The following is a 27,892-nucleotide window of genomic DNA, read 5'->3' as shown; positions in this document are numbered from 1 at the left end:
ACAAGAAAGAACCATGAATTGCAAGATAGACAGAACAATGGAATATAAATCAGTTGACTGCAAGATATACCTGCACCACTTAACCACACAAATTGTCGCATATCATTATCATGTAAAAATTCAGCTACAAGGACACACTTGTCATGTTGATTCCATCAAACCAAACCATATCATATATCCAAAATAAAAGTCACTTTTGGAAAGGAGATAATATCAACCAAAGTTCATCATGCGACAAGACTATAAACATTTCCGATAAAAGCTACCAATTTGCGAGATGGAGTATCCATTGCAAGAATTAGTAGCAGTTACTCTAGTAGGCACGGCCTCTAATCACATCAAGGCCCATCTCAGTTGGATCGGTCGCTTGCAATTCCACTTGAATACCATCCAGCTCCCTCTTGAACCTATCCTTCGAGCTCGCATACAGCATCTTGCTTCTTACTCTTGATGTGTCCGGGGACCTTCAAATACACAATCAAAGAACAAATGATCATAATGCATGCAAATGAAAATCTATGGATGTCAAAGAATGGGACAAAAGAAAGAGAAAGAAAGAAACTTTACCATGCAATGAAGAAGATCTTGCTCTTTTGGCAATTCTCCTCAGTCACAAAATCAAAGTCAAAAATTGCATATCTGCACTCATTGGCAGGAAGGCTGGCAGCAAAGTCCTCATAGCCCAACATAGGCTCACCAACCTTCTCGACGATAACCTGCTTCAGCTTCTCATCGATCTTGAAAACTATGAAGCGATGAGTTCGCTTCGCTTTCAATTCCAAGAATTTCAGCTTGCAATCGTCATTCACAGCCATCCCTGAAGCTGCGTTGGCCTGCAAAAAACCCAGAAGCACAACCCACAACATCCCATATCCCTCAACAAAAGCATATGTATTTCTGAACCAAATCTAATGTAACATGGAAGAACAAAGTAAGGAAACAGAGCAATAACAAATGTATTAAACTAGTCTCTATGACTATGCAATTCACAAACTAAATCAGTAAAAAATAGAACAATAATCCAAATAAAAATCCAAACTTTTCTAACCATCTTTAAAATCAGCGACAATAATTATATAAATCAAAGCAAACAGAGCAATCTCTACTGATTTCACTTCCAAACAGAAATAGATCTATCCATAAACCCTAACATTCACCACAAACCAGAGATACCAGACAATCAACAAGAGATTAAACGTATGGATCTCAAATATCATCAACAATTCTCAAGATCAGCAACAGATCAAAACTAAAACTCAAAAATACTAAAACCAGTACCACAAACCATGCAATCAAAGAATGCTGATGAACAGGAGTGGCTCAAGGACTTACCATATTCGGAGATGCGATCAAGAGGAAGGTGGAGAAATGGCAGTGAAGAGAGGGGAAAGAGATGGAGTATGGGGGGCTGGAGCGCGGAGAGGAGAAGCAAAGAGAGCCCCGCAATGGATCAAGAGGATTGAGAAAAAGCGAAGATAGTGAGATAGAGAAAAAAATAAAATAAAAGGAAAAATAAAATAAAATAAAAAACCAAAAAAACGCAACTTTCGGCTCCGGTTGGTGAGTTGTTCGCGTGATATTGTGATATTTATGGGTCGTTTTTTTGGTTTTTAAATGTGGAGACTAAAAAAACAGTGGGGTAATTAATGGAAATGCAAATAAAATTTATATATTTTCCTTTTTGTTGGGTTTTCTGTTCAATAACAAAGCAAGTGATAATACCAAACAGATAAAAATAACAGAAATGAATAAAAGGGAGTGGTTTTTTTTAATGTAAAAATGAATAAATCACTGATTAATTGGATAAAAAATATAAAAAAATATATTAGACAAAAGAGTAAATAAATAAATAATGAAGAGACAAATATCAAACTATCAAGCTAAAAAAGAATAGAAATACATCTATAGTCTTCTAGTGAAAATTAACTAGAAGCAATAAAGGAGAGATAATTCAGGGGAATCAACCGTCCAATAGACACAAATGAACAAACATATGTGGTTTTAGCCAAGGATAATGATGGTTGAAGTGTCCCTAAGATCACTCACATGAACACAAGAACTTAAGACTTCAATTTTCGTGTTTTTTTTTTTGGCTTCAAGATAATATTTAAAAAACACAAATAAATGATTAATCTTTGAGAATAATTGAAATATGCAAGAGCACTTTGAAGTTAAAAATATGATTATTTCACTCTAACCAAATACGCTGAAGAATGGCTAGGGCCATAAATACCATGTTCATTGATTGAGGACTCAAGAGTGAATTGGGCTATTAAGCTCGAGTATATGGCTAAGTAAAGATGATTGATAGATTCAATATCAAACGAGCAAAGTAAACAAGTCGTTTGAAAACTTTTATTGCATCTTGTATAGGTAAGATTATAAAAAGTGAGAATCTTATTATCCCAAACAGTCAATTATAGATATTAATTTTTTGATGACACAAATCATCCACTAGTTAATTGTTAAACTCTAGACTATTGAATCACTACAAAGGATCCCTTAGAAAATACGAAAAATACTCAGAAAGAAGAAGCCTGACTCTCAGAGGGTGCTTATGGGATTTTGAGTTGAGAGAAAAGAATTCAATCAAATATCTATAGAGACATGTTTGATGATCCATCTGTCATGCCAAACTTAAAGGCCCGTTTGATTCGTTAAAGAGAACAGTAATGAGCAAAGATGACAGTCTGATACATAGAAATAGTTACAAAGCATGTCTGTACTTTGCAGTGATTGTCTTTATACTTTTGATTTTCATTGATCAGTGTAACAAAAAAATAGAAATCACGATAATACCTTTTTATTATTCTATATTTATTTTATAATAAAAAACATACAATAACATTTTATGAAAATCTTATCAAATTTTACAACGCCCAACAACAACAATAAGTTAAAAAAATTAACATAATTTTAAAAATATTTAATCCACACCAAACAAACTTTCATTAATATCTAAATCCTAAAATATAAATAAAAAAATAAATAGATAAATAAATAAATAAAATTTTAAATAGATAAATAAATAGATAAATAAACAACTAACTTTTAAAAAGATAAATAAAACAAAATAAATCACTTTTTAATGAGTATGTAAATTTTAATTTTAAATAGAGACAATTTTGTCATAAGTTGTCCTCTACTACATAAAAATTTTTGTACCGTAGTTTTAGAGGTAAAAAAAAATTTAAAAGTTGTGTTGTACCGATTGAGTAGTTTGTGTTGTACTCTCGTTTTATTTGTAAATCAAACGCATAACAATAGAAAGTTGTCCTATGCTGTCCCTCAAAATCTTGCGTATCAAACAGACCCTATGAATCAAAATGATATATCATAGACTACAATTGTACAACTTTGTATTGTATGTATATAAAAACCATTGTTTCATTGGAAATCGAAATATGGTTACATACAACTAAAATGGAGAAGCAAACAGGAACTATGGAGGGGGGACTAGTCACAAGGTAGTCAGACGCCACATATATTAAAGTGAACTTTTGTTTACATTATTTCAGAATAAAATACTTTTTATTAAAATTAATTCATCTTTATATTAGTTAGTCAAATAATACAAATGACATGAAATGGTTGTTTTGAAGTTGGCTACATATCACATAGAAGTGATATAAGTGAATACACATGATTGTCAGAGTCATTTGACAAATTCTAAAATTTTTATTTTTAAATGCCAAAGAATAAAATGCATGGAAAAATACACATGAATTTTCTCTAAATTTATCCAAGACATCAAATACAATAAAAACAGTTCCACATCACTGCCCTTGTCTGTGACTACATTTCCATTAATATTTTACAAGAAATCTCTCAAAAAAGATGCAATATAGGACATAATTTTTACTATCAATCAGAGTTTCTGCAAGCTTGCATGATCATCCAATCAATCAATGACTCCCATGCAGAGTAAGAAACCAAGACCCCATTTTCAACCATTCTATTCACATACTCCTCTGCTTCTTCAAACCTTCCACATTTGCATAAACCTCTAACAATGGCATTATAAGAATCAAAACTCAAAGCCATCTTCTTTCTCACCATTTCCTCCATGATAGACAATGCCATTTGAATATCTCCATTGGAGACAAATCCACAAACCATCACACCACAAGTGCAAGCATTGAAGCTACCTTTCATCTCTTCAAAAAACCTCATGGCTTTTCCCACTCTACTTTCTCTCAAATGCTCTTCAAGAAAACAATTTAAAACTCTGATTACTTGGAGCAAATCCTCTGTTCTTCATCTCAAGTAAAAGCTCATGAGCTTCATCTAATCTATGCATTTCACACAACCTTTCTATCACTTCACTAGCAATATCACCATAAGAAACAAATCCTCCAATCTTCTTCTTCTCCAACAACTTGAAAGCATCCTCAACTCTGTTTGCCCGAAAGAGAGCTCGAACAAATGATCGATAAGCATGGCTCTCAAGCACAACATTATTCTCCATTGCTTCCATAGCCAAGCTCTGAACTTGCTCCAATTTGTCAGTATTGCAAAGAGCTTGAAAGTAAGCTCCGAATACATCGTCCTTCGACATCATGTTAGAAGGTTTTAACTGGAAAATAACACGCCTCCCCATCTTCAAATTGGGAACTTTATGAGCCCGAAGTCCACTATGATCTCTCTTAAGCAATTTGTCGAACAGTTTCCGGGCTTCCTTAAGCTTCCCAGATACACACAATCCATGCATGAAATTCCCATAAATGGAAACATCCAGCTCGTAATCTCCTTTGGCAACCAAACCACGAAGAACAGAATCAGCTCCAAAGACATCCCCAGTTCTACAGAAACTCTGGAACACAGCGAAAGTAGGTCGAGCTATCGACTTCGAATCCCTTCTCGTCCATCTCCTTCAGAACTTCTTGAGCCAAGCTCGGATTTTGCTCGTTTCTCCCGCATATAGAACCAATCAACGCAACGTACGCCTCGCGGCTCAGATCGAAACGGGTAGAGGAGACCCGCCGGAAGACCAGATCAATCTCCTGCGGATCCTTGCTGAGCTGAGAGAGCTGGATGATGAACTCTGAAGCGTTGGAGGATCCGCCGGAGATTTCTCTCCAAAAGGAATCTACATCTCTGATCGGCGCGTCGGGGAGCAGGCATTGGAGGACGGTGGTGAAAAGGAATAGATTTGGTATGGTTCCCTTGTTCTTGAGATCGGAGATGAGGGTTCTGGCCCTGGTGAGCTTGCGAGATGCGGAGAAAGCACGGAGGAGAAGGAGAGATGAGGAGGAATCGAGGAGCTTTCTTCGAGGTAGCAGAGCATCAATGGCAATGAGGGAGTTCGAATCTCTAGGGTTTTTCGCAAGGTTCTTCAACAACGAGCGAAGGTTTGAAAGCCGGGTTCGCGGGAGCAAAACGGGTCTCATTTGAAGATCCGTTATTAAAGACGTATCTTTATATATATATATTTATATATAGATAGCGGATTCGGAGTCGGATGTGGGTTTGGATCCGAATCCGGATCCGGATCCGTTTTGTTTGGAACCCGCGAAGGGTTTTGATGAAAGTCTTGATGGCGGCGGGGAGTGTGAGCTCTTGCTATTCTCCATTGAAACCATTGTCGAGGTTCCTCCGATGGCGATCTCGTTGAACCATTCCCTCTTTCTTCGATCTCTGGAGAGATCGAACAATGGAGTGGTGGTACCTTGATCCCTTGTTTCATTCTTTGGATGATTTGATTTGATTTTTTTTTTTTTTTAATGATTTTGATTTCACTTTTCAGCTGGGGAGATCGTCTAGAGGTTCAAAAAGTTGGGTTAGGGTTTCGAGAGTGGTTTGTGCGGATGTGGATTTGTCGCCGCCCAGGTATATTCCTGCAGCTCCAATCCTCCTTCCTGATGGACCGTGGAAGCAGGTGGATTTCTACTTCCTTATTTTCAATCAAATTTGTTCTTTGATTCGATTTACTGTTAAAAGTGCTGTAGTAGTTCCTGAAGAACAATGGATTGGAAAACGAAGTGTGTATTTAAATGGTTTTGCATTGATAGAAAGTCTGCTAGCATTTATGCAGTTCAGTAGATGTACTCTGTACTTAAACTTAGAGAAGGAATTATGGTTCTGTGATTGGCGTAGAATCAGTGTGATGCTAGGAGCAATTAGTGTGTTTATTTATATTATCACTCTATGTATTTAAACTATTCCTTAATGCCAACTCCAACTTAGTAGATACCTGGGGGTGTTACTGCTGCGAAAGGATTTAAAGCTGCAGGGAATTTATGGTGGACTACGCGCCGTAGGGGAGAAGCCGGATTTAGCTCTTGTGGCTTGTGATGTAGATGCAGTTGCTGCAGGCAAGTATTTTCTTTCTTCAGGGTTTATCCTTCTTGTGTTTTGTTTCCTGCCTTAACAAAAAATTGTTCATCTTCATTTAAGCACTTTGCATTTATTTTCCTATTGATTCCTTACACAGGTGTTAATTTAAAAAACAAGAAGAAGAAAAAACACATTTCATTTCGAACTTCTGCTTTGTTGTTTTGTTAATCATTGGAATTGTCCCTTGGACGACGTATCCGTGAATGAGTAATAAGGTGTATTAGATCTCATTGCACAAGCATGTCCAGTCTTGTATGGTATGGATGAAACTGCTGTCAAAGTGAATGTTACCCTGTACAAAATTTGGAGTTTTTTGGCTGACTTTTTTTTTCACTGGATATGCGCCTGTGTTGCTTTTAACATATCTATATAATGAATCAGTTGTGAGTTGCTGAAGTTTACTTTTAAGCTTGTCATGTTTCTTTGTTTCAGGTACATTTACCACCAACATTGTAGCGGCTGCACCAGTTATCTACTGCAAACGTTTGCTTGAAAATTCATCGACGGTTTGTGGGCTTTAATTTGTGCTTGTAAACTGTTTAGTCAGATGATCTTCTTCTTCGTTCTGCCTTCCATTTCAAAAACTGGTTGTTGCAAAGTGTTTTTTCACTGTTATTACTGAATTAGCTTCAAATGGTAAACCACACAACCTCATGTCTAAACTTAAGTTTGTGAACTTTTTTTAGGCACGTGCAGTGCTAATTAATGCCGGTCAAGCAAACGCTGCTACGGTAAGTGCATGAGTAAAGACTTTTCTCTTCATTTTGAGCACGGTTTAATTGGGAGACCTATATGATCTGATTCGTTATGCAATGTGGAAAGTCTTGATTGCCCATGCCATGTCTCTATTTTTCACAGGGTGATGCTGGTTACCAGGACACAATAGATTGTGCCAACGCTTTAGCTGAGGTTGAGAACCTTACTTTCCTTTAACTCTATGAAATTTACTGACCGTTGCGCCTTTTCTGTGTTCGTAATTTGGCAGCTTCTTGATTTAAGATCAGATAGAGTCTTGATTGAATCCACTGGTGTCATTGGGCAACGAATAAAGAAGGTGAAGTAACTGGTGTTTGACCTTATTGTTTGGCCTATATATACTCTAATTACAAACTGTTTTTGCTTCAAGCTCTCTAGTTTTTGTTTGTACTAATACACTTTCTTGTGAGTTACAGGAAGCTCTTCTTAAAGCCCTTCCCAAACTCATTGGATCACTATCATCGACAGTAGAAGGGTATGTTTTCTCGCCTTCAGTCTTCATGGTTCAATATAGGAAGCATATCTTATTATTTTAAACTTGCTGGAAACATTATATTGTTTATCCACTAGCATGTATGAAAATGATATCATTTAAAAAAAAAAAAAATGTTCCTTGTGAATTGCTGCAGAGCAGATTCTGCAGCAATTGCCATCACCACCACTGATCTTGTGAGCAAGAGTATAGCCATTGAAGCCGAGGTATGAATCATTTTCTTCTATTTGTGAATGTTAAAATACTTGTTGTATCATAAGATCTTATTTAAGTTACCTTATACTTTGAAAACTATCACTAGTTACTTGACTCCTTTCTATCTAATCTTTATACTGCATGTTTGCTTGACTGTCTCTAATTATCAATTGGATGGAGAAGGTTGGAGGAGCAACCATCCGGGTTGGAGGAATGGCGAAAGGTTCGGGAATGATACACCCAAACATGGCAACAATGCTTGGAGTATGTCATAACTATTTCCTCTGTTTTTGCCTACAGATAACTTTTATGCTACTGCTTATGCTGATCTGTGTAGGTGATAACCACTGATGCTCTGGTTGCAAGCGAAGTGTGGAGAGAAATGGTGCGAATATCTGTAAACCGAAGTTTCAATCAAATCACAGTGAGCAACAAAGGCAACTTTTCCTCATGACGAACATAAATTTTAAAAGCCTTTCAACCTCACTATGGTCTTTATGTTATTCTGAAAGGTAGATGGAGATACAAGCACCAATGATACCATTATTGCTTTAGCAAGTGGAGTATCTGGATCAAAGAAGATTTCTTCCCTCAGTAATCATGAGTCTCATCAACTTCAAGCCTGCCTTGATGCTGTGAGTTTTATCATATATTCTTTCGTTTTCTCAGTTCTTAAAGTTCTTGTCCAATTCTTGTCAAATGCCTTATTGGAGAAGCAATACAACAAACCAAGTCCACTGATGTGTTTCATGGTTGAATACATCAGGTCTAATATTCTTTTTCTAACCAATGTTACCTCAAAGATTCATATAATATTTCTGTTTGAGCTTACATGTGTTTCATGTGCATGTGTTCATGTGTTACTTAGCAAGCTTAGTTTAGTTAGAAACAATAATTAGAAGCAAACAGAGAGGTCAGTTCTACGGCGGGGTTTAGATCCATCCCTTTGAAATGTCTCTATTATGATCTTATTCTCTGATTTGTTCATTTCCAAAGGCATAATTCTGTGACCCATATGCTCTGTCACGCAATGTTTATTTGCCATCGGAAGGTTTTATTGACCACTACCTTTACGTCTTGTTGCCCACTTATTTAACTTGATCTTATCCACCTAAATATTATGAAATTGTTTGCTAAGCAATCTCCAATTCATTTCCATGTTCTCCAGGTAATGCAAGGCCTTGCAAAATCAGTAGCATGGGATGGTGAAGGAGCAACATGCTTGATTGAGGTTTCATAATTGGATTAGATATGTTTCAATTTTATTAAAATCAAGCATCATAAGATACTTCCATACATACTATATATATATATATATATATATATTGATAAGAATATGATTTTCAGGTTAGTGTAACTGGTGCAAATGATGAAACAAAAGCAGCAAAAATTGCACGTTCAGTGGCATCTTCTTCACTTGTTAAGGTATTTGTTTAGAAGATTTTTATGTTTGTTTTGTGTACAAAATGGTTTAGATTTCTTAATGCAGAGTTAAGACTTGTAGCTTTATGGACTTTTTGTAGGCTGCCGTATATGGCAGAGATCCAAATTGGGGAAGGATCGCATGTGCTGCTGGTTATGCAGGTGTTGAGTTCAACCCCAATGAGCTTCAGATATTGCTCGGAAATATTCAACTTATGAACAAAGGCCAGCCACTTCCTTTTGACAGGTTTGCATAAATTGTATTTAAAAAAAAAATCCTGCACTCATTTTAAAATCCTCTTGGGCTTAAATTGCAAATTATCTGCTCCTGAAAGCATCATTCTACTGAATTGATTCCATATCACCATATAGACATCCTTAACTGATTGGTAAGCTCAGTTCATAGCCTCAAAGTGTCTATGTACTGCTTTTCCACATTACAGCAGCTTTCCGATTGCTGGGAAGAACGTCGAAAATTATATTATTAGCTGAAGCCTTTAAGCTTTGGCATTCGGCTTTGCGGTTCACATGATAATGTTTTCTCCTAAACTTTCCAGGACTGCCGCCAGTGAGTATCTCCGGCAAGCCGGACAGACACATGGCACTGTTGAAATCCATATATCCATTGGTAAGAAATATGCAATTCAATGTAGAACCTGACTTGAATCTGCTCATACCCACTCACATATGCTCTATTTTAAACAGGTGAAGGTGAGGGAAGCAGCAAGGCATGGGGCTGTGATTTAAGTTATGATTATGTAAAAATAAACGCAGAATACACAACGTAGGTGGAGATTAAATAAACATTCACCTTAGTTGGAAAGAACCATCCCTGAACAATATTTCCTTTTTAGTTATGTAAAATAATTTATTTTTAATAAATCATCATTGAACTTCTCATTTATACCTGGTTTGGTTAATAATGATAAATTTTTACATTAGTAAATATATACTGAACTTAATGATATATATATTAAAATTAATATGTATTGTTCTCAAGTAAATAATTACAATTGCCAAAAAGGACAGGAGAAGCGTGACAATTACCATGAGATGCACTTTTCATTATTAAGTAGTAGAAGAGACATATAGCTTTCCAACAACCCACCCAACTAGCACCAAAATATAAGATAAACTTGGGCATGATAGTTAGATATATCCAAATCATGAATCCCAATTTTTATTGGTCTGGATCTATACCGCATAGTCATTGAGCAAATGGGCACGGTTGAGCTATCACTATCAACATTGTCGACATTGTTGTTTGTTGAAACATGGTAACGAAGATAATCAACAACTCTCCACGACAAAACAGTAATAATGATTCAATAGCAATCCTATTGCAGCCATAAGTTACTGATTATTTATCTACACACACATATAAGCATATGTATGTAAGAACAGAAGGGTTGGGTTTTGGATACTGACCGAGTAATCCACCAATTTATCATCATCAGTCTCTCGCAGCCTGAAAATATATATGAATATCAATCATCTGAGTTCAGAGATTCATAAACAAGGAAGATATAAGAAACACAAACCTTATTTTGAGAGGATCTCTCTTGTTGCAAGAAAGGTTCTTCTGGTGTATTTCTTTTCTTTAGCATTGCTACGAGATGACTTGCCCTTGTGTTTGTGCTTGTGTTGGTCCCTTTTTCGCGCTTTAGGGCATTGTTGCCGGTGGCTCTTCACTGAGTGTGACATGGAGGTGACTGGCGGATCATAGACTTCAGGTGCCCATTTCACATGCAGCTTCACCGCCTGTGAGATCCCGCTCCGCTCACGGCCTCCTTTCATGGCAGATACAAGTTTGGATGATGGCTGCGAAAATGGACTAACCTCAAATTACCTAAACGCTATTGTTCTAAGCATGAAAGAATCTGCGACAATTACTTAAATCTATGAGGGTAACAATACTAATGTAGGATTATTTAGAATGAAATTGGTACTAACCTTCCCTCCCATAATGCTGGCTGGAAGGATGATTAACTGAGAAATCTTATTGCTATAAATCCCAAGGAAGATTAGAAGCCTACTGCTTTGAAAATTAAAATACACAAAACATGTTATAAAAGAAATAGCCAGAATACTCAGCCAGAATATCATTGCTGTCAAATGTCCATCATCAGGTCACCAAGTACCCCTAAATCATGTTTAATATGGAATTCAGATATGAATTAAAACTTGCAAACGAAATTGTAGCTAATAGCCTAATACAACAGATTACTGAACAAAATAGATTAGCAGGTACTGTTAAGTATTGCTTCAAGAAAAAAGGTCAAGTGTTTTAAAATAAAGGGAAAAAGAAAAAAATGAGAATGAGCACCTGATTAGCCAGAAGCTGCCCAGTATCAAGAATGGAAAGCAGTGTATATATGGTGAATCTAAAATTAATTTTCAGCACATCCAAAATCAGAAAATTGGATGAAAATCAACAAAATCAGAAAATTGTACTAGAGCATTAGAAACTTGATAAATCACATAGATTATAAATAAAATTAGAGAATAGCATCTTACTGATAGAGACATAGAACGCCCATACACATGACTCTCACAGAAAGAAGAATTTGGTATGTCACACAACTTGCCAGGCAATCCATCCTCTCTTTTAATGGGTTCAGGGTAAGACTGCACCTTATTGGAAATCGGAAATGTCACTGATTTATTCAAAACTTTTCCGACTTTTGCATCAAAGGTAGTAGATTCATCTATATCTTGAAAGATTCTGGTTCCAGATGAACTGCAACTTTCTTCCCGATTTGAAGGTGAATCATCAGATAATATATCCTCAGAAGAGTCATTAACTTGCAGCATTTTATGAAATTTTTTCCCAAGTTCTCGAGTTACCAATTCATCACCAATCTTTGATGAAACACCCAGGATGTCACATGATGCATGCTTAGCTAACAATTCATCATTCTTACTATTCCAACATTTCTGTGCCACAACTGGGTTCCTACCAATAAGGTGATGAAAATTGAAGTCACAGAAGACATTTCCAGAATGTATAGAGATCCCAGGAGGGGCACAATCCATCGAGCTGTGTTGATGGTGAACACTGCCAGAGCATTTAAATCAGAAAAAAAGAAGCTACATTAAGTACAATTGATGGACATGAAATAAAAGTCAGCAGGCCATTACTAGACAGTAAACACTTACAACAAATAATAGGCCGTCTGATTCATAGAGTGAAAAATACATAAAGGGGAACTATTCTATACAAAGTCATACAGAACCCAAAAAAATGAAAAAAAAACATCAAAACAATTTCCTCTCTGTGATGCCATTAAAATAAAGGCTCAACTCTTAGCAACCAGGAGGAATTACCATCCACGTCTTTGATTCTTTTATTTTTTTAAAAATTTAAAATTTATTTTAGTTTGCATGGCTTCCACTGGATTCATACAATAAATAATACATCTGTGAGAAACAAACTATTAACGTGCTGAATTAATTCCTCAAAATTACAGACTGATTTTTGAAAAGGATTCATGAACTAGTACTTCCACAGTTCCACTCGTTGCAACAGAACACCACAAGTATATTTTTTTCCCCACAACAATCATGTTTACCCTCACTTTAACCCTCATGTCCTACCAAAACAAACACCATATGCAAAGCAAGAGGCCCGGTGTCAATGGCCCACGCAAGTATATATAATTCGGATAAGAACAAAAATTGATAAATTTCCGCAAAGAAGCTAATCCAAGTAACACCAAACCCACAAAAGCACTTAACTAGAGAATAATACAAGCAAACAAGGGTTCAAGGAACCATACCAGCGCTGCAGCTGCACAATCTCCAAAAGACGCACAAATGAAGCAAATCCAAAGAAAAAGACTCAGATCTCTCAACCAAACGCCAGATAGATGAGATGATATACGATATGAAAACACTTCAAAATTTTTGGTATCCCAAACGATCGATCGTTCACAAAACAGAGTGAATACGAAAAAGAAGAAACCCTAGAAAGAAAGGACCGCCATGATCAAAAGCAAAACATCAGCTACTAAGATTACCACGACGACTCCATTTCTCGAGCGGTTTGAGACGATGAGAACAATAGCGCGAAGAGGGGATCATGACAGCGGAGCGGTGGAGGAGCTCCACAAGGCTCAAGAGCATCGTCTCGATGCGATGCTCTCTGAAGAGAATGCCAAACCCTAGATCGAGGTCTTCGTCGCCCTGCGAGATCGAATTAGCTCATCAAACGAAAAAGGCCGAGATCGGGGAAAATGGCGCCGGTGTGCGTATAAATATAGAGAGAAGAGCAGGTCAACCGGTTAAAGTGACGGACAAGTGGCAGTTGGATTAGGGCAAGGTAACCGACACGTAGGACTGGGGCATGCATCGTTTGTGATTTATATATATATATATATATCTATAAAAAAGAGCCACATATGCGTACAAGTAATAACTAATAAGTGCGCAAATTTTAAATTTCATTGGGTGGTATAATTCCAGAAAAAAATGATTATTCAAGTTGTACAAGAAAATATATATATATATATATATATATTTCTTTGTTTACTAAACATTACTCCTTCTTACTTGTAACATTTTAAAACTCTTCTATGTTACTATTTATTTGTCACATTAGAAATTTTGTACAATATTAAATAATTTTTTCTAAATTTACTTTTTTAATTTAATATACTTGTACAATTTTTAATAAATCAAAATTAATTAAGTATTAAATTATATTCTTTGGAGTTTTAAATAGGGGTAATTTTGGAAAATAATGATTTTTTTTTATAAAATATAGATAATCAATTAATTTTAATCATTTTTTCTTAATTGATGTGAATTAGTTAAATGTGACAACTAAAAAGAAACGAATAGAACATTTGTGAAAATTTGTAAATAAAAAATATAAAGAAAGAGATTGAAAATGACTGGAGGGGTTGGGATTTAGATAGTGACCATAAAGAATGGGGGAGCCAAGGCTGTTAGGTGGTGATCTAACAAACCCCAGAAAGCATCTTCATATAAAAAATTTGTGGACTATATATAAATATAATAAATTATCACAAAGGTTTATTTGAAATTTTTTGGATTTATAATGTTTTATTAAACTCCGCTTTAATAAAAGTTAGAAAATATTCATACTAAAGTGTGTCTAAATATAGACTTAGATTATATTACAATTATTTAAAATAAAAACGAATAAACCATTAAAATATAAGCAAAATATAGATTTATATATTGTTTTTATTTCGTAAGAAAGAAAAGAAAATTGAGAAAATATAGAAATTTACAATTTCAATCAATGAAAAGGAAATGTAAATATATATATATAATCAAATTTTTATAAAAAAATAATAATAATAAGTTATAAATTTCTACACCTTTTTACCAGCTTCCTTTAATTTCACAAGGAACCTGTAAAATGATATAAAAAATAAAATAAATATAATAAAAGAAACCAAACAACTTTAAGATTGAATGCAAAATTTTTCCTCCTTTATTATTTTTTATTTTTTAAGTTTTACTATGTCAAATGTATTAAAGCTATTTGAATTTAATATTTCATTGTTATAAAAAATAACTTTCTTTTTCAAGATTATTCTCTTTTGTAAAAAAACAAAAAAGTTGTTTTCCAAAACAATTAATGCTTTTACATGGCTTTTGTCCATTGCAACAAGTAGGTTTGCCATGGCTATCCCTTGATAGTAACCCAAAATAAAATAAAATAAAATAAAAAATGTGGACCACATTATCATAATCATATATGCCGAGAATAAGAATTATCAATAACTAACAACAATTATAATGCAAAATCATTATTGTAAACTAAACAATATTATAGAATAAAAGGAGAAAAATATATACATCTGTTGCAATATTTTACCTCCATGACACATCAAATTATTTCAAAATCTGTCATTGTTACAAGTAATAATAAATTTTGGGTGATTTTCTTGGTTGAGTATTAACCTTTACTTATATTTCAATTTAATCACCAACATTAAAATGTATTAAAGTAAGCACTAACATTTAATTTAGTTGTGCCGGTGAGGCTATTGGGGTATTCATGCGAGAAACTAATGACGTGGACGCGCAGACTGCATGCGTGGACACCCATAATCCACATCATTTTCACCCGTGGAAGCTGCCACATTAGCAACTATCCATGTGCATTTTTTTCTCATATCAGATGCCACATCATGGCTTATTCCCCTTCTTCTTCTTCCCCTTTTCTTCACAGAGTTCAGTAACCTAAAAAATCACAACAGTGCAAAAAGCATATTCCGGCAAGCGTTAGATTGCTGGTAGCAACCACATGGGAATGTATTTTTCTTGATTAATTGTGTTTGTGGTTCTGAAATCTTATTGTTGATGTAATTTTCTCTTTACTGTTCATTGATGAATTGTGTTCTTTTTATGGAAATCTCCTAAAATGGTGTATTCTTTTAGTATTACACTAATAGCCAAAGTCTATTTCCTGCAACGTTGGTATGAACTTCATAGTGTATTTTTGCAAGAATGTTAGTTACTTGCTGTATTTTTGTGTTTCTATATAATTCAAATAATATATTTATTCTTTGTTCTACCCCACTTTGTTTTATTTGATTTTTGTAATCCTCACATGTATCATTTGTGTATTTCTGCATGCATGTATTCCAACCTAATGGTGTATATGATACAAATATAGTTGAAATTTTGTAATGTGTAAGATTTGCAAAGTTATATGATGTTGTTCACTTACGGAGAAAAAACTTACTCTTAATGTACCAATATATGATCTTCTTAATATAATGTGATTTTATTCGATTGGACTCAGGAAAAGAAATTTAGAAGAAATAAAAACAAGACAATAACACATACAAGCACATGTAAGTAAGTGATTTTCTTAAGTTTAGCGGTACATTAACAAATAGGCAATAGATGAGCAAGCATATTTCCACAAAAAACTCATTTAGTTATGTGCTCTTGATCTCTTGCTATACAAATGCGCATCATCGGTCACTGTGCCTCTATCTCCAGATCTAGAAGTATTGGACTCTTGAAAGACTATTTTCGGGGTTTAGGCCCATTTAAAATTTTATAAAGCACTAGAATTTTATAGTCCATTTAAAATTTGATAAATCATAAATATTATTTTTTCAATTTTTTTCAAAATATTTTGTACTTCTACAACTTTCAATAAGTTGCACTCAATTACACATTTTTTGAAACATATTTTAAATAAGAGTAGCCTTAAAAGTTAATGTATTTTTTATAACTTTTAGATTATTAATTAATTTTAACTAACTTTCTTAATTGGTGTGATTTAATTAAAATAGACAAGTAAGCAAAACTTAAGAGAGTAAGTTTTAGTGATAAGTGTGAAACCAAAGTACAAAAATATACAATCACATAATTGAAGTTAAATCACAATGGCTGCTCAACTACCCTTCCACTCTAAAATACTAGTCTTTTAAAATATTACAAAATGGTTAAAAATAATATTAATTTAATAAAAATATAATAAAATGAACCAAAGAATTAAAGTTTTTTTTTCTTTTTTTACTATAATTTTTATTTCTTAGGACTATGCATATGCTCCTGTTTGTAAGCAATTCAGTTAATTTTACTCGTCTCATTTCTTTTTATTCCCTTTTAGTTGTCCAATTATAGAAGTTTTTTAAAATCTTTTTTACATGTTTATTTTATAAAATTTGTGAAGCATTAAATATTTTTTTTCCAAATTTTTTATTTATAATTAATGTATTTGTACAACTTCTAATAAATCACGTTTAACTATACTTTTCATTAAATCTATGAAACAATAAACCAAATTTTGTTACTTTTACGATTAGTAATAAATGTTTTTCACTTTTACGATAGTCAAAACATTTTTTCAATATCATTTGGAACATGTCTGATGTTCTCAATAAAACAAAGACGGAACCAAATTTTCAAGTTAAAATTTTCTTTGAAAAAAATTTAAAATTGGAAAAAATGAGTATAGAGATATTTTTGGGGAATTGTAAGGGAAAGAGCCAAACATTAATGGAGTTTTAAATAAGAGTAATTTTGAAAGCTTAATACAAATTTATATATATATAATTTTGATTACTGACTAATTTTAATCGATTTTTTTTTATCAATATAAATTAGTTAAAATAAACAAATAAAACCTACTTAAAAAAATATAATTTTTAAAATTAAATAAAGAGTAAAATTAAAAAAATGAGGCCCCTACTTAGAGGAGGAAATAAGACTTATGAGATCAATGGGTTTAGATGGCTGCGAGAGGGAAGGAGGCCTCTTTTAGTTTTTAATTTTTTAAATATTTTATTAAAAAAATACCACATCCTTAAATATATATATATATATATATAAAGTCTAACTCATAAGTCATGACCAACAAAAAAAAACAAATTATCACTTGTACAAACAAAAAGAGAAGATTGTGATTGGAGGAGGCCAATAAACCGTGATCGATGACGTGGCTAATCGAACGGTCAGCATACGATTATGTCACAAGCAAAAGACTTCTTCTGATTGGCTAGAAATAAAATCACGAGGATCGCAGTTCAAGACTCATGAGCCGTTGATCTGGGGACCAATCCAACGGTCAAAACAAAAACTTTAGGATTTCAAAGCCCGCCAAAGAGCTTTATAAGTAAAGCTCGACCCGGGCTTCGAATTCCATCGAGACGAATCATCGATTCATCGGAAATCAAAGTGCGAGCTTTATCATCGCCGGTGACAATGGAGACTGGTGGCAAGATCAAGAAGGGAGCCGGAGGACGTAAAGGAGGAGGTCCGAAGAAGAAGCCTGTTTCACGGTCAGTCAAGGCCGGTCTCCAGTTTCCCGTCGGCCGTATCGGCCGGTTCTTGAAGAAGGGCCGATATGCGCAACGTGTGGGCACTGGTGCTCCTGTTTATCTTGCTGCTGTTCTTGAATACCTTGCCGCTGAGGTATTGTTTTGTTTTTCATTTCATTTTGATGATCAATTTAGGGTATTTTTTGGATTGGATCTGATGGATTTGGAGGGTGTAGGTGTTAGAGCTGGCAGGGAATGCGGCGAGGGATAACAAGAAGAATAGGATAATACCAAGGCATGTGTTGCTGGCCATTAGGAATGATGAGGAGTTGGGAAAACTTCTTGCTGGAGTGACGATCGCGCATGGTGGGGTGTTGCCGAATATTAATCCAGTGTTGCTGCCGAAGAAGACGGATAGGCCCGGGAAGGAGGCCAAGTCTCCGTCAAAGGCTGGGAAGTCACCAAAGAAGGCATAGATGGAAAGAGAGATACAAGTAGTACTAGTTCTAGTATTTGTAGTAGTACTTTAGTGTTCAGTCAGTGTTTTTATGGTTTTAATTTTAAAAATGACTTCTTTTGAATTTTGATTGTGTCTTCGAAGTTGTTTACTGTGTGGGTCTGTATGTAAGTAAGTGGTTGTTTGGTGAATGAGATGATGAATTTGGGAGATCATTGGATCATACAAGTAGTACTCTGAGCTTTTCATCTCTCAAATTTATTTTCTAGTGTTCATGTGCTGACAGTGAATTTTCATTGCTTAATTAAACAAATTGACCTCAATTACTGTCTAAAAAATATCCACACACACTTATGTCTTATAGCAGGATAATTATTGCTCATCTTGAACAATATATATGTATATGATGGTGGATTTAGTTTGAAAGCGACTTGTTTGTTTGTTTATAGATGAAGTTCTATTAAGCAATGATAACATAATAAAGTTCTATCAAGAACAACAAACAAAGGACCAAGCCAGAAATTGTCTAGAAAACACCATCAACACCTCTAAACCTGGATAACTGCTTGGATAAATTTATATCGAGCAGTGTTTTAAGAAACGAAAGGATAATCCAAGGATGAATTATGACTTGGACGATGGTTGGTTAGGCTTGGCGAGCTCCACAAAAATCAGTCTTCCACCAAATATCTGCAAATTCAAAACACATCAAACATATAAGCTCATAGATTAATTTATTATTCATCAATTGTTTGAAATCAAACATAAGAACAATATCTGCATATTCAAAACAAATCAAAGATATATGCTTAGATTAATTTGTTTTTCACCAAATGTCTGAGATCAAACATAAGAACAAAGACCTTTATCTATAAGTAAATATAATGCTCCCCTGATAAAAATTACTTGCCAAACAAGTATGTTAATAAATTATAAAATATATACATTTCAGAAACTAGTATGTGAAATGATACCATACCAGAACAACAAAGATGATTAAAGCACTAGCAAACGAAGCCAACAGCAACCTCCCCATGAAAACAATAAGGCCATCAATTCCTCATAACTATGTAATTAACTGGTAAAATAAAATAAACCCAACAAATCAGCAATTAAATCATCTTTTAACCCAGTTCACAATCCATTCTACAGTGGGAGTTGCCCATATTAGGTTCTTAACTAGACCTATCATAATGTAATAAATATCATGAAGCCAGATTACATTTAAATCATTTTATTAGAGGAAAAAAACATAACAATAATTGCATGTTTCGGTTTGTTTGTATGGATGCACTATAAGAAAAACACAAGAACCATAACAAAAATGTCTTGTGTGCATGCTCACTTGAAAAAAAATAATAATGATGGGACTGCCAGCAGCAGTACAACTATCCATGGACTTGTCATAGAAGTAGAGAAGCAAATGCATCCAAAAATCCTATAACATCTTCTGAAACATTCCTGAATTGTAGTTCTAGTGCAATTTTTAATATAAGAGACTGGAATCACAACAATTCAAGAATGCTTCAGAACCATTTAGAAAATCTTACCTTTATAAACTATATTTGTTGATTAGAATTAACAGACAACAGAAGCATATGGTGATCTAAAATTCCATGTAATGCAAGCTATAATCAAAAAGGGTGCAGGAACTACTGCTAAATTCATTATGCCTGGCCAGTGACGATTCAAAATAGTATTTGCAGAGTAAAGAAAATTCTTCAAATAAACAAAAAAATCAAATCACTACAAGAAACAATAGGACAATTCTATAGAGAAGCCATACCCGTCCATCCATGGCCTCCACTGCTCTCATTGCTTCAGCTTGAGAAGCATATGCAATGAAACCATATCCCTTAGGCCTCTTTGTTGTACCATCCCTAATAAGCCTAACTGAAGATAAAAATATACATACAAAAGTTACTCAGAGATGATGCCTTACAAACTCAACAAGACATCAATTATATGATAAAAAGCATTTAGACCACTTCAAAAATCTTAAACATGTGGAAATGAGGAATACCTTCCTTGATGTCACCAAATGGTGAGAATGCCTTCTTAAATTCTCCATCGGTAATGTAATGTGACAACCCTGGACAAAACTCATGGCACTCAAAGACCACAAAATCCAACAGCAAATCACTTAAACTTAACTACAAGCACAATTTGATCTCGTTATTGCAACAACTCAAATTAAATTCATCTTTTAAGATTAAAAAAAAACTAAATCTAAAAGTATTCGAACCAGAAAAGAGCCAAGGCAAGAGGATGTTTACTCAAATTCATCAACAGAGTGATATGACTACCCCAAGATAAAATTCATGTCATTCAAAAGATCAGGAAATACAACTGCAAATCCGTGAACACTCCACTAACAGAACTGTTTGCTTTAATCTATGTCAAAATTCATAATTTTACCGAAAATTATAACAAAATAATAAACAAACAAAAACTAGATCCAGCAAGAATAAAAAAGACAACGAAAGCAAAAATTCATAGACTGCAAACAACTGGACACTTCACTTCATAAAGTATCGGCCGGTTCTTGAAGAAGGGCCGATATGCGCAACGTGTGGGCACTGGTGCTCCTGTTTATCTTGCTGCTGTTCTTGAATACCTTGCCGCTGAGGTATTGTTTTGTTTTTCATTTCATTTTGATGATCAATTTAGGGTATTTTTTGGATTGGATCTGATGGATTTGGAGGGTGTAGGTGTTAGAGCTGGCAGGGAATGCGGCGAGGGATAACAAGAAGAATAGGATAATACCAAGGCATGTGTTGCTGGCCATTAGGAATGATGAGGAGTTGGGAAAACTTCTTGCTGGAGTGACGATCGCGCATGGTGGGGTGTTGCCGAATATTAATCCAGTGTTGCTGCCGAAGAAGACGGATAGGCCCGGGAAGGAGGCCAAGTCTCCGTCAAAGGCTGGGAAGTCACCAAAGAAGGCATAGATGGAAAGAGAGATACAAGTAGTACTAGTTCTAGTATTTGTAGTAGTACTTTAGTGTTCAGTCAGTGTTTTTATGGTTTTAATTTTAAAAATGACTTCTTTTGAATTTTGATTGTGTCTTCGAAGTTGTTTACTGTGTGGGTCTGTATGTAAGTAAGTGGTTGTTTGGTGAATGAGATGATGAATGATGGAAATCATTGGAAGGAAAATGGAATGCATTAGTTTTGCTTTTTTTAATCTATCTTGCTTTGAGCTTTTCATCTCTCAAATTTATGTTTTTGGTGTTTATGTGCTGCCAGTGAATTTTCATTGCTTAATTAAACAAATTGACCTCAGTTACTGTCTAAAAAATAACCACACACATACTGATGAGTTATAGCAGGATAATTATTGCTCATCTTGAACAATATGTACGTATATGATGGGTTTAGTTTGTAAGCAACTTGGTTGTTTGTTTATAGATGAAGTTCTATCAAGAACAACAAACAAAGGACCAGCCAGAAATTGTCTAGAAAACACCATCGACACCTTTAAACCTGGAAAACTGCTTGGATAAATTTATATCGAGCAGTGTTTTAAGAAACGAAAGGATAATCCAAGGACGAATTATGACTTGGACGATGGTTGGTTAGGCTTGGCGAGCTCCACAAAAATCAGTCTTCCACCAAATATCTGCAAATTCAAAACACATCAAACATATAAGCTTATAGATTAATTTATTATCCATCAATTGTTTGAAATCAAACATAAGAACAATATCTGCATATTCAAAACAAATCAAAAACATATGCTTAGATTAATTTGTTCTTCACCAAATGTCTGAGATCAAACATATGAACAAAGACCTTTATCTATAAGTAAATATAATGCTCCCCTGATAAAAATTACGTGCCAAACAAGTATGCTAATGAATTATAAAATATATACATTTAAGAAACTAGTATGTGAAATGATACCATATCAGAACAACAAAGATGATTAAAGCACTAGCAAACGAAGCCAACAGCAACCTCCCCATGAAAACAATAAGGCCATCAATTCCTCATAACTATGTAATTAACTGGTAAAATAAAATAAACCCAACAAATCAGCAATTAACCCAGTTCACAATCCATTCTACAGTGGGAGTTGCCCATATTAGGTTCTTTACTAGACCTATTATAATGTAATAAATATCATGAAGCCAGATTACATTTAAATCATTTTATTAGAGGAAAAAAACATAACAATAATTGCATGTTTCGGTTTGTTTGTATGGATGCACTATAAGAAAAACACAAGAACCATAACAAAAATGTCTTGTGTGCATGCTCACTTGAAAAAAAATAATAATGATGGGACTGCCAGCAGCAGTACAACTATCCATGGACTTGTCATAGAAGTAGAGAAGCAAATGCATCCAAAAATCCTATAACATCTTCTGAAACATTCCTGAATTGTAGTTCTAGTGCAATTTTTAATATAAGAGACTGGAATCACAACAATTCAAGAATGCTTCAGAACCATTTAGAAAATCTTACCTTTATAAACTACATTTGTTGATTAGAATTAACAGACAACAGAAGCATATGGTGATCTAAAATTCCATGTAATGCAAGCTATAATCAAAAAGGGTGCAGGAACTACTGCTAAATTCATTATGCCTGGCCATTGACGATTCAAAATAGTATTTGCAGAGTAAGAAAATTCTTCAAATAAACAAAAAAATCAAATCACCACAAGAAACAATAGGACAATTCTATAGAGAAGCCATACCCGTCCATCCATGGCCTCCACTGCTCTCATTGCTTCAGCTTGAGAAGCATATGCAATGAAACCATATCCCTTAGGCCTCTTTGTTGTATCATCCCTAATAAGCCTAACTGAAGATAAAAATATACATACAAAAGTTACTCAGAGATGATGGCTTACAAACTCAACTCAACAAGACATCAATTATATGATAAAAAACACTTAGACCACTTCAAAAATCTTAAACATGTGGAAATGTGGAATACCTTCCTTGATGTCACCAAATGGTGAGAATGCCTTCTTAAATTCTCCATCAGTAATGTAATATGACAACCCTGGACAAAACTCATGGCACTCAAAGACCACAAAATCCAATAGCAAATCACTTTCTACTTTACTACAAGCACAATTTGATTTCGTTATTGCAACAACTCAAATTAAATTCATCTTTTAAGATTAAAAAAAAAACTAAATCTAAAAGTAATCAAACCAGAAAAGAGCCAAGGCAAGAGGATGTTTACTCAAATTCATCAACAGAGTGATATGACTACCCCAAGATAAAATTCATGTCATTCAAAAGATCAGGAAATACAACTGCAAATCCGTGAACACTCCACTAACAGAACTGTTTGCTTTAATCTATGTCAAAATTCATAATTTTACCGAAAATTATAACAAAATAATAAACAAACAAAAACTAGATCCAGCAAGAATAAAAAAGACAACGAAAGCAAAAATTCATAGACTGCAAACAACTGGACACTTCACTAATGTAACAGTTTGATTTCATTCTCATCAAAACTCATCCTTGTTATAGAATAAAGCCACAAGTTAACAAACCAAAACTAGATCTCAAAAAATCACAACAAAGAAAAGCTCAAGAATGCCTTCCCAAATTCATCACCATTAGGAATACATATGACAACTCACAAAATAACCCGCAACATTCAAAAGATGAGGACAACCAACAAGAAACCACTAACACTTCACTTAACGAACCATGTAATTTCATTCCCAAACCTCATAATTTACATGAAAACGTTACATGCTAACAAAACTAGAAGAAAAAAGTCAGGAATCAACAAGAAAAAGATCCAGAGAAGGCATAACTTCTCAAACTCATCATAGTATAATACAATAACCCTAACAAATAAATCATACCATCCACGAGATCAGAACAACTGAAAATCAATAATCGAATCAGCATAACATCGCTCTTTGATTTCAATCTCATCAAAACAAGAACTTTTCCATTAGAATAAAGCAAGATGAACAACCAGAATAAGATCTAAAAGAAATCAAGAATCAAATAGAAAAATGGCTAAAGAATTATTACTGCTAACAAATATCTCAGAAGTAAACCTCCTCTGAAGAAAATGTGCGGCTCTATCCAAAGAGGCACAAGAGATCTGCCTACCAAGAACCGGAACCCACATCCTTCAAAGCCCTCTTTCAAACGCTATACCTGGAATCAGAACAACACTTGGGATAAAGAAAAGCAGATAGCTTTTTTCTAGTGAACGGTATAACAAACCGAGGAACAATGTTACTTTAAACGATGCCCACAATCAATCCAATCCAAACAAGAGAATTAAAAAGTCAAAATATATTGCAGAATCAAGCGACGTTGGTTCCCTATCTACAAGGGAGTATCATACATCAAAGATCGAAACCCTAGAATTCATTGATTCGAAACCCTAAATGAAGGCAAACGCTAAAGAGACCAGATCACACCAAACCGATGGCCGCACAACCATCGCGTAGCTGCTTCAAGAACTGGTGAACTTGGTGACAGCCTTGGTACCCTCCGACACGGCATGCTTGGCGAGCTCTCCAGGAAGAACAAGACGAACAGAGGTCTGGATCTCCCGGGACGTGATGGTCGGCTTCTTGTTGTAGCGAGCCAAGCGAGATGCCTCCTGAGCGAGCTTCTCGAAGATATCGTTGATGAAGGAGTTCATGATACCCATAGCCTTGCTGGAGATCCCGATATCAGGGTGGACCTGCTTGAGAACCTTGAAGATGTAGATCTTGTAGGTCTCGCTCCCCTTCTTCATCTTCTTCTTCTTCTTCTCTCCAGATGCGGCGTCCTTGGATGGGAGACGCTTCCCGGCCTTGGGCTTCTTCTCAGCAGGAGCTTTCTCGGCGACGGACTTCTTCTCCTTTTCCTCCGCGGGCTTCTCAGCGGCCGGCTTCTTCTCCGCGGGCTTCTTCTCGGCCTTGGGCGCCATCGCTGATCGGAGATCGAAAACTCGACGTCGAGGGTTTTGGAACTCGGGTGAGGAACAAGAACGAGAACGAGATCGTGATCGAGAAAACGAGAAGCGGAGATGGTTTTATATAGGAAAGGAGGAGAGACGTGATTGGTTGCAAAACTTCACGACGGATTGATGAGCTGCCGAATTTGGGCCGTTGATGTATTTTTTGGATGGATGGATGAGATTGACTGATGAGATAAAAGGGGGGATTGGGTGTGCTTCTTACTACAAGCCCATTTGAATCATGTAGTTTGGTTACATTTCTAATTAATCATTTTTAAATTTTAAATTTTAATTTGTGTTTTTTTTATAATGTGCCTGTTTGTAAATTTTTTTTTTTATATAAATGCTTAATTTATGATTTTTAAATATATTTTATGTGAAAGATTCATTTTTATACTATACATCAATGTTTTAATAACCGGACCGATTGTCGAACCGGTTCCGGTTGAACCGGTTCAACCGGATTTAATTTTTTTAAATAAATAAATATTTAAAAATTAAGAAAACATTAAAAATAAGTAAAAAATAATTTCAATAATAAATAAAAAATAATAAAAAAGATATAAAATTACATATTGCAAATTTAAATTACCTTTATAAAGTCATAAAGCTTTAACTTTACATAAAATTAAAATTTTTAAAATACAAATATACAAGGATACAACTATACAACAAATATTGAAAAATAAAAAATTAAATAAAATATAAATCTACAAGTATACAACAACAATAATGATTAAAAAATTAAAACCAAATCATTCAAATATTTGGTTTAACACTTTAACTTTTAATGATTTTAATTATTGATTAATGTAAAATTATAAGTTAATCATAATAAATTAATGATAATAAATTATAATATATTGATATTTTTAGGCATCTTGTTTTTTATTTTATTTTTTTGACTTTTTTGTTTTTTTTTAAATCTAGACGGAATTAATGAGTTTATTAATTTGATATAAGTTTTAAATTATAAAATAAATTAAATCAATAAATTAACCGGTCCGGTCCAACCGGTTCACCGGTTGAACCGGCCGGTCCAATTCTTTTGTAGTTTATATCACTAATCGGACCGGTTTACCGGCCGGTTCCCGGTTGAACCAGTTGAACCGGTCCAGTTTTTAAATCATTACTATACATGTATTATTAAAAAATATTAAAATATTTGTACCATAAAAGGTCAAAATATAAATTTTGAATTGTATCTCTGTGTCCATATATTCAATATTTGGGTTTTCTGATATCTTGTTAAAATATAATTTTTTGCTATTTAATTTTTTATCTAAATATTATAATTATATAGAAATTTTCATATAGATTAAAAAAATAAACTTATATGGTTTATATTTACATTGAGAGTGCAAAAAAAAAACAATTTCAACCATTAAAATGTGTGAAAAAATTTTAAAATTAGACAGCTTAGTTACAACAAACACGGAGACCAATTGAAATATCTAATCTCCAGCTCGTTTTAGTATAGAGAACAAATAATTTACCATAACGGTCATCTTCTAAAGATGGACATATATCCTAACTTATGAATTATTGATATGCTCCTATATTATTAGTTTGGTTAAGTTTGGTGTATAAATTTTTTTAAATAAAAGCAATGGTTATTGAAAAAAAAAACTCTGGAAAAAAATGATATAAATCAAACAACACATTAAATAAAAATAATTATCATTAACTTAAAACAACACACATAACTTGGTTCACACTTATTTATTTGTTTATTAATTTGAATATTACGTGACCAAGATAAGTCATAAGAGCGCATTTAAGAGGCTTAGTTTTGAGGCTCAAATGGAGGTTCTATTGGAGCTTGACAATCTGCAAAACAAACAATTGAGTATAAAAAAGTCAATAAAAATCCATGGTTTTGGAAAATTGCATCCTAATATTAGTGTGTTAATTTAGTGTACTTTTCACAAATTTTGATTATTAATTAGTGTTTCATTTATGGTTTATATATTTGATTCATTGTTGATATAAATCTATGACTTTTATTACTCCTATTTTGATGCCATTTGTGCTATTTTGGTAAATCAACCTTTCAAATCCTGTGGTATCACTATAAATAAATAAAATACTAACTTTGAATAGTATTGTATTGACTTGTGATATAATACTAAATAATAGCATATCAATTGAATGCCCCTTAATTGATTTAGTAAAACCCGGCCACTTGTACAGTATAAATTAATACATATTACATCAGGTGTATGCCTGATGTGCTTCAATTTCATTTGCATTTCATAAATTTAAATATGTTTCTTTTATGGTAATCAATTTTATTTCCTGAAATTAATAATGACAAGTTTCATATGCATTTTCTACGAATTTCCATGTATCTTCATTCCATCATGTTTTAAGATATTAAATGATTTTTTGATTGTTCTTACACCTACTAATAAGAAGACCATGGAGTGGTCTTTGCGTTTGAGAGTCGCACGCAATATAGCAGAAGCGTTGGACTATTGCATCAATGAAAAAAATACTATATTTTTGATATGAATCCGTATAAAGTTCTTTTTG

General features: G+C 34.0%; 8 protein-coding genes across 16 annotated transcripts; 2 read left to right on the top strand and 6 right to left on the bottom strand.

Annotated features, from left to right (window-relative positions):
- Positions 1 to 71: 71 nt before the first annotated feature.
- Positions 72 to 1,535, bottom strand: LOC120273621 (actin-depolymerizing factor 7). Its single transcript, XM_039280287.1, has 3 exons — positions 1,333 to 1,535; positions 568 to 833; positions 72 to 464 (listed from the first exon to the last, which is right to left on the bottom strand). Exons 1-3 carry the CDS (start codon positions 1,333 to 1,335, stop codon positions 314 to 316), a joined length of 420 nt encoding a protein of 139 aa, XP_039136221.1. The 5' UTR covers positions 1,336 to 1,535; the 3' UTR covers positions 72 to 313.
- A 2,672-nt stretch (positions 1,536 to 4,207) lies between these two features.
- Positions 4,208 to 5,390, bottom strand: LOC120273320 (putative pentatricopeptide repeat-containing protein At1g02420). The gene is made up of 2 exons (XM_039279943.1): positions 4,881 to 5,390; positions 4,208 to 4,813 (listed from the first exon to the last, which is right to left on the bottom strand). Exons 1-2 carry the CDS (start codon positions 5,388 to 5,390, stop codon positions 4,208 to 4,210), a joined length of 1,116 nt encoding a protein of 371 aa, XP_039135877.1.
- A 155-nt stretch (positions 5,391 to 5,545) lies between these two features.
- LOC120273614 (arginine biosynthesis bifunctional protein ArgJ, chloroplastic) lies at positions 5,546 to 10,106 on the top strand. The gene is given in 18 exon segments (XM_039280274.1): positions 5,546 to 5,661; positions 5,747 to 5,878; positions 6,190 to 6,231; positions 6,233 to 6,314; positions 6,769 to 6,842; positions 7,023 to 7,067; positions 7,195 to 7,245; positions 7,322 to 7,390; positions 7,509 to 7,567; positions 7,722 to 7,791; positions 7,964 to 8,044; positions 8,118 to 8,204; positions 8,293 to 8,415; positions 8,949 to 9,011; positions 9,128 to 9,205; positions 9,304 to 9,449; positions 9,760 to 9,830; positions 9,908 to 10,106. Coding segments are annotated over 18 exon segments (1,419 nt in total). The 5' UTR covers positions 5,546 to 5,598; the 3' UTR covers positions 9,991 to 10,106.
- Positions 9,478 to 13,442, bottom strand: LOC120273616. Of its 4 annotated transcripts, none has more exons than XM_039280279.1 (5): positions 13,222 to 13,442; positions 11,720 to 12,260; positions 10,744 to 11,023; positions 10,631 to 10,670; positions 9,478 to 9,806 (listed from the first exon to the last, which is right to left on the bottom strand). In XM_039280279.1, exons 1-3 carry the CDS (start codon positions 13,233 to 13,235, stop codon positions 10,745 to 10,747), a joined length of 834 nt encoding a protein of 277 aa, XP_039136213.1. In that variant the 5' UTR covers positions 13,236 to 13,442; the 3' UTR covers positions 9,478 to 9,806; positions 10,631 to 10,670; position 10,744. The 4 variants fall into 4 exon arrangements, with proteins under 4 accessions (XP_039136213.1, XP_039136212.1, XP_039136214.1 ...); XM_039280278.1 differs by lacking the exon at positions 9,478 to 9,806 and adding an exon at positions 10,246 to 10,539; XM_039280280.1 differs by lacking the exon at positions 9,478 to 9,806 and having other exon boundaries at positions 10,246 to 10,670; positions 12,982 to 13,442.
- Positions 13,443 to 17,827: 4,385 nt separating this feature from the next.
- On the top strand, positions 17,828 to 21,586 carry LOC120273620 (histone H2A-like). 3 transcript variants are annotated; one of them, XM_039280284.1, is made up of 3 exons: positions 17,831 to 18,037; positions 20,970 to 21,044; positions 21,127 to 21,586. In XM_039280284.1, the coding sequence occupies exons 1-3, from the start codon at positions 17,903 to 17,905 to the stop codon at positions 21,364 to 21,366; spliced, it is 450 nt and encodes a 149-aa protein (XP_039136218.1). In that variant the 5' UTR covers positions 17,831 to 17,902; the 3' UTR covers positions 21,367 to 21,586. The 3 variants fall into 3 exon arrangements, with proteins under 3 accessions (XP_039136220.1, XP_039136218.1, XP_039136219.1); XM_039280285.1 differs by having other exon boundaries at positions 17,831 to 18,065; positions 20,998 to 21,044; XM_039280286.1 differs by lacking the exons at positions 20,970 to 21,044; positions 21,127 to 21,586 and adding an exon at positions 18,195 to 18,638 and having other exon boundaries at positions 17,828 to 18,112.
- On the bottom strand, positions 18,811 to 20,963 carry LOC120273624 (organelle RRM domain-containing protein 6, chloroplastic-like). Its single transcript, XM_039280292.1, has 4 exons — positions 20,692 to 20,963; positions 20,439 to 20,507; positions 20,202 to 20,308; positions 18,811 to 19,105 (listed from the first exon to the last, which is right to left on the bottom strand). The coding sequence occupies exons 1-4, from the start codon at positions 20,699 to 20,701 to the stop codon at positions 19,040 to 19,042; spliced, it is 252 nt and encodes an 83-aa protein (XP_039136226.1). The 5' UTR covers positions 20,702 to 20,963; the 3' UTR covers positions 18,811 to 19,039.
- A 205-nt stretch (positions 21,587 to 21,791) lies between the features above and the next one.
- Positions 21,792 to 24,568, bottom strand: LOC120273622 (organelle RRM domain-containing protein 6, chloroplastic-like). Of its 4 annotated transcripts, none has more exons than XM_039280289.1 (4): positions 24,258 to 24,568; positions 23,363 to 23,431; positions 23,121 to 23,227; positions 21,792 to 22,037 (listed from the first exon to the last, which is right to left on the bottom strand). In XM_039280289.1, exons 1-4 carry the CDS (start codon positions 24,328 to 24,330, stop codon positions 21,972 to 21,974), a joined length of 315 nt encoding a protein of 104 aa, XP_039136223.1. In that variant the 5' UTR covers positions 24,331 to 24,568; the 3' UTR covers positions 21,792 to 21,971. The 4 variants fall into 4 exon arrangements, with proteins under 4 accessions (XP_039136223.1, XP_039136222.1, XP_039136225.1 ...); XM_039280288.1 differs by having other exon boundaries at positions 24,433 to 24,568; XM_039280291.1 differs by lacking the exon at positions 24,258 to 24,568 and adding an exon at positions 23,618 to 24,233.
- A 119-nt stretch (positions 24,569 to 24,687) lies between these two features.
- On the bottom strand, positions 24,688 to 25,415 carry LOC120273618 (histone H2B.3-like). Its single transcript, XM_039280281.1, has one exon. It carries the CDS (start codon positions 25,325 to 25,327, stop codon positions 24,866 to 24,868), a length of 462 nt encoding a protein of 153 aa, XP_039136215.1. The 5' UTR covers positions 25,328 to 25,415; the 3' UTR covers positions 24,688 to 24,865.
- Positions 25,416 to 27,892: the final 2,477 nt, after the last annotated feature.

Source organism: Dioscorea cayenensis, chromosome 12 (assembly GCF_009730915.1).
Source record: "Dioscorea cayenensis subsp. rotundata cultivar TDr96_F1 chromosome 12, TDr96_F1_v2_PseudoChromosome.rev07_lg8_w22 25.fasta, whole genome shotgun sequence".
Classification (NCBI taxonomy): domain Eukaryota; kingdom Viridiplantae; phylum Streptophyta; class Magnoliopsida; order Dioscoreales; family Dioscoreaceae; genus Dioscorea; species Dioscorea cayenensis.
This window is presented reverse-complemented; position numbering and strand designations above follow the sequence as displayed.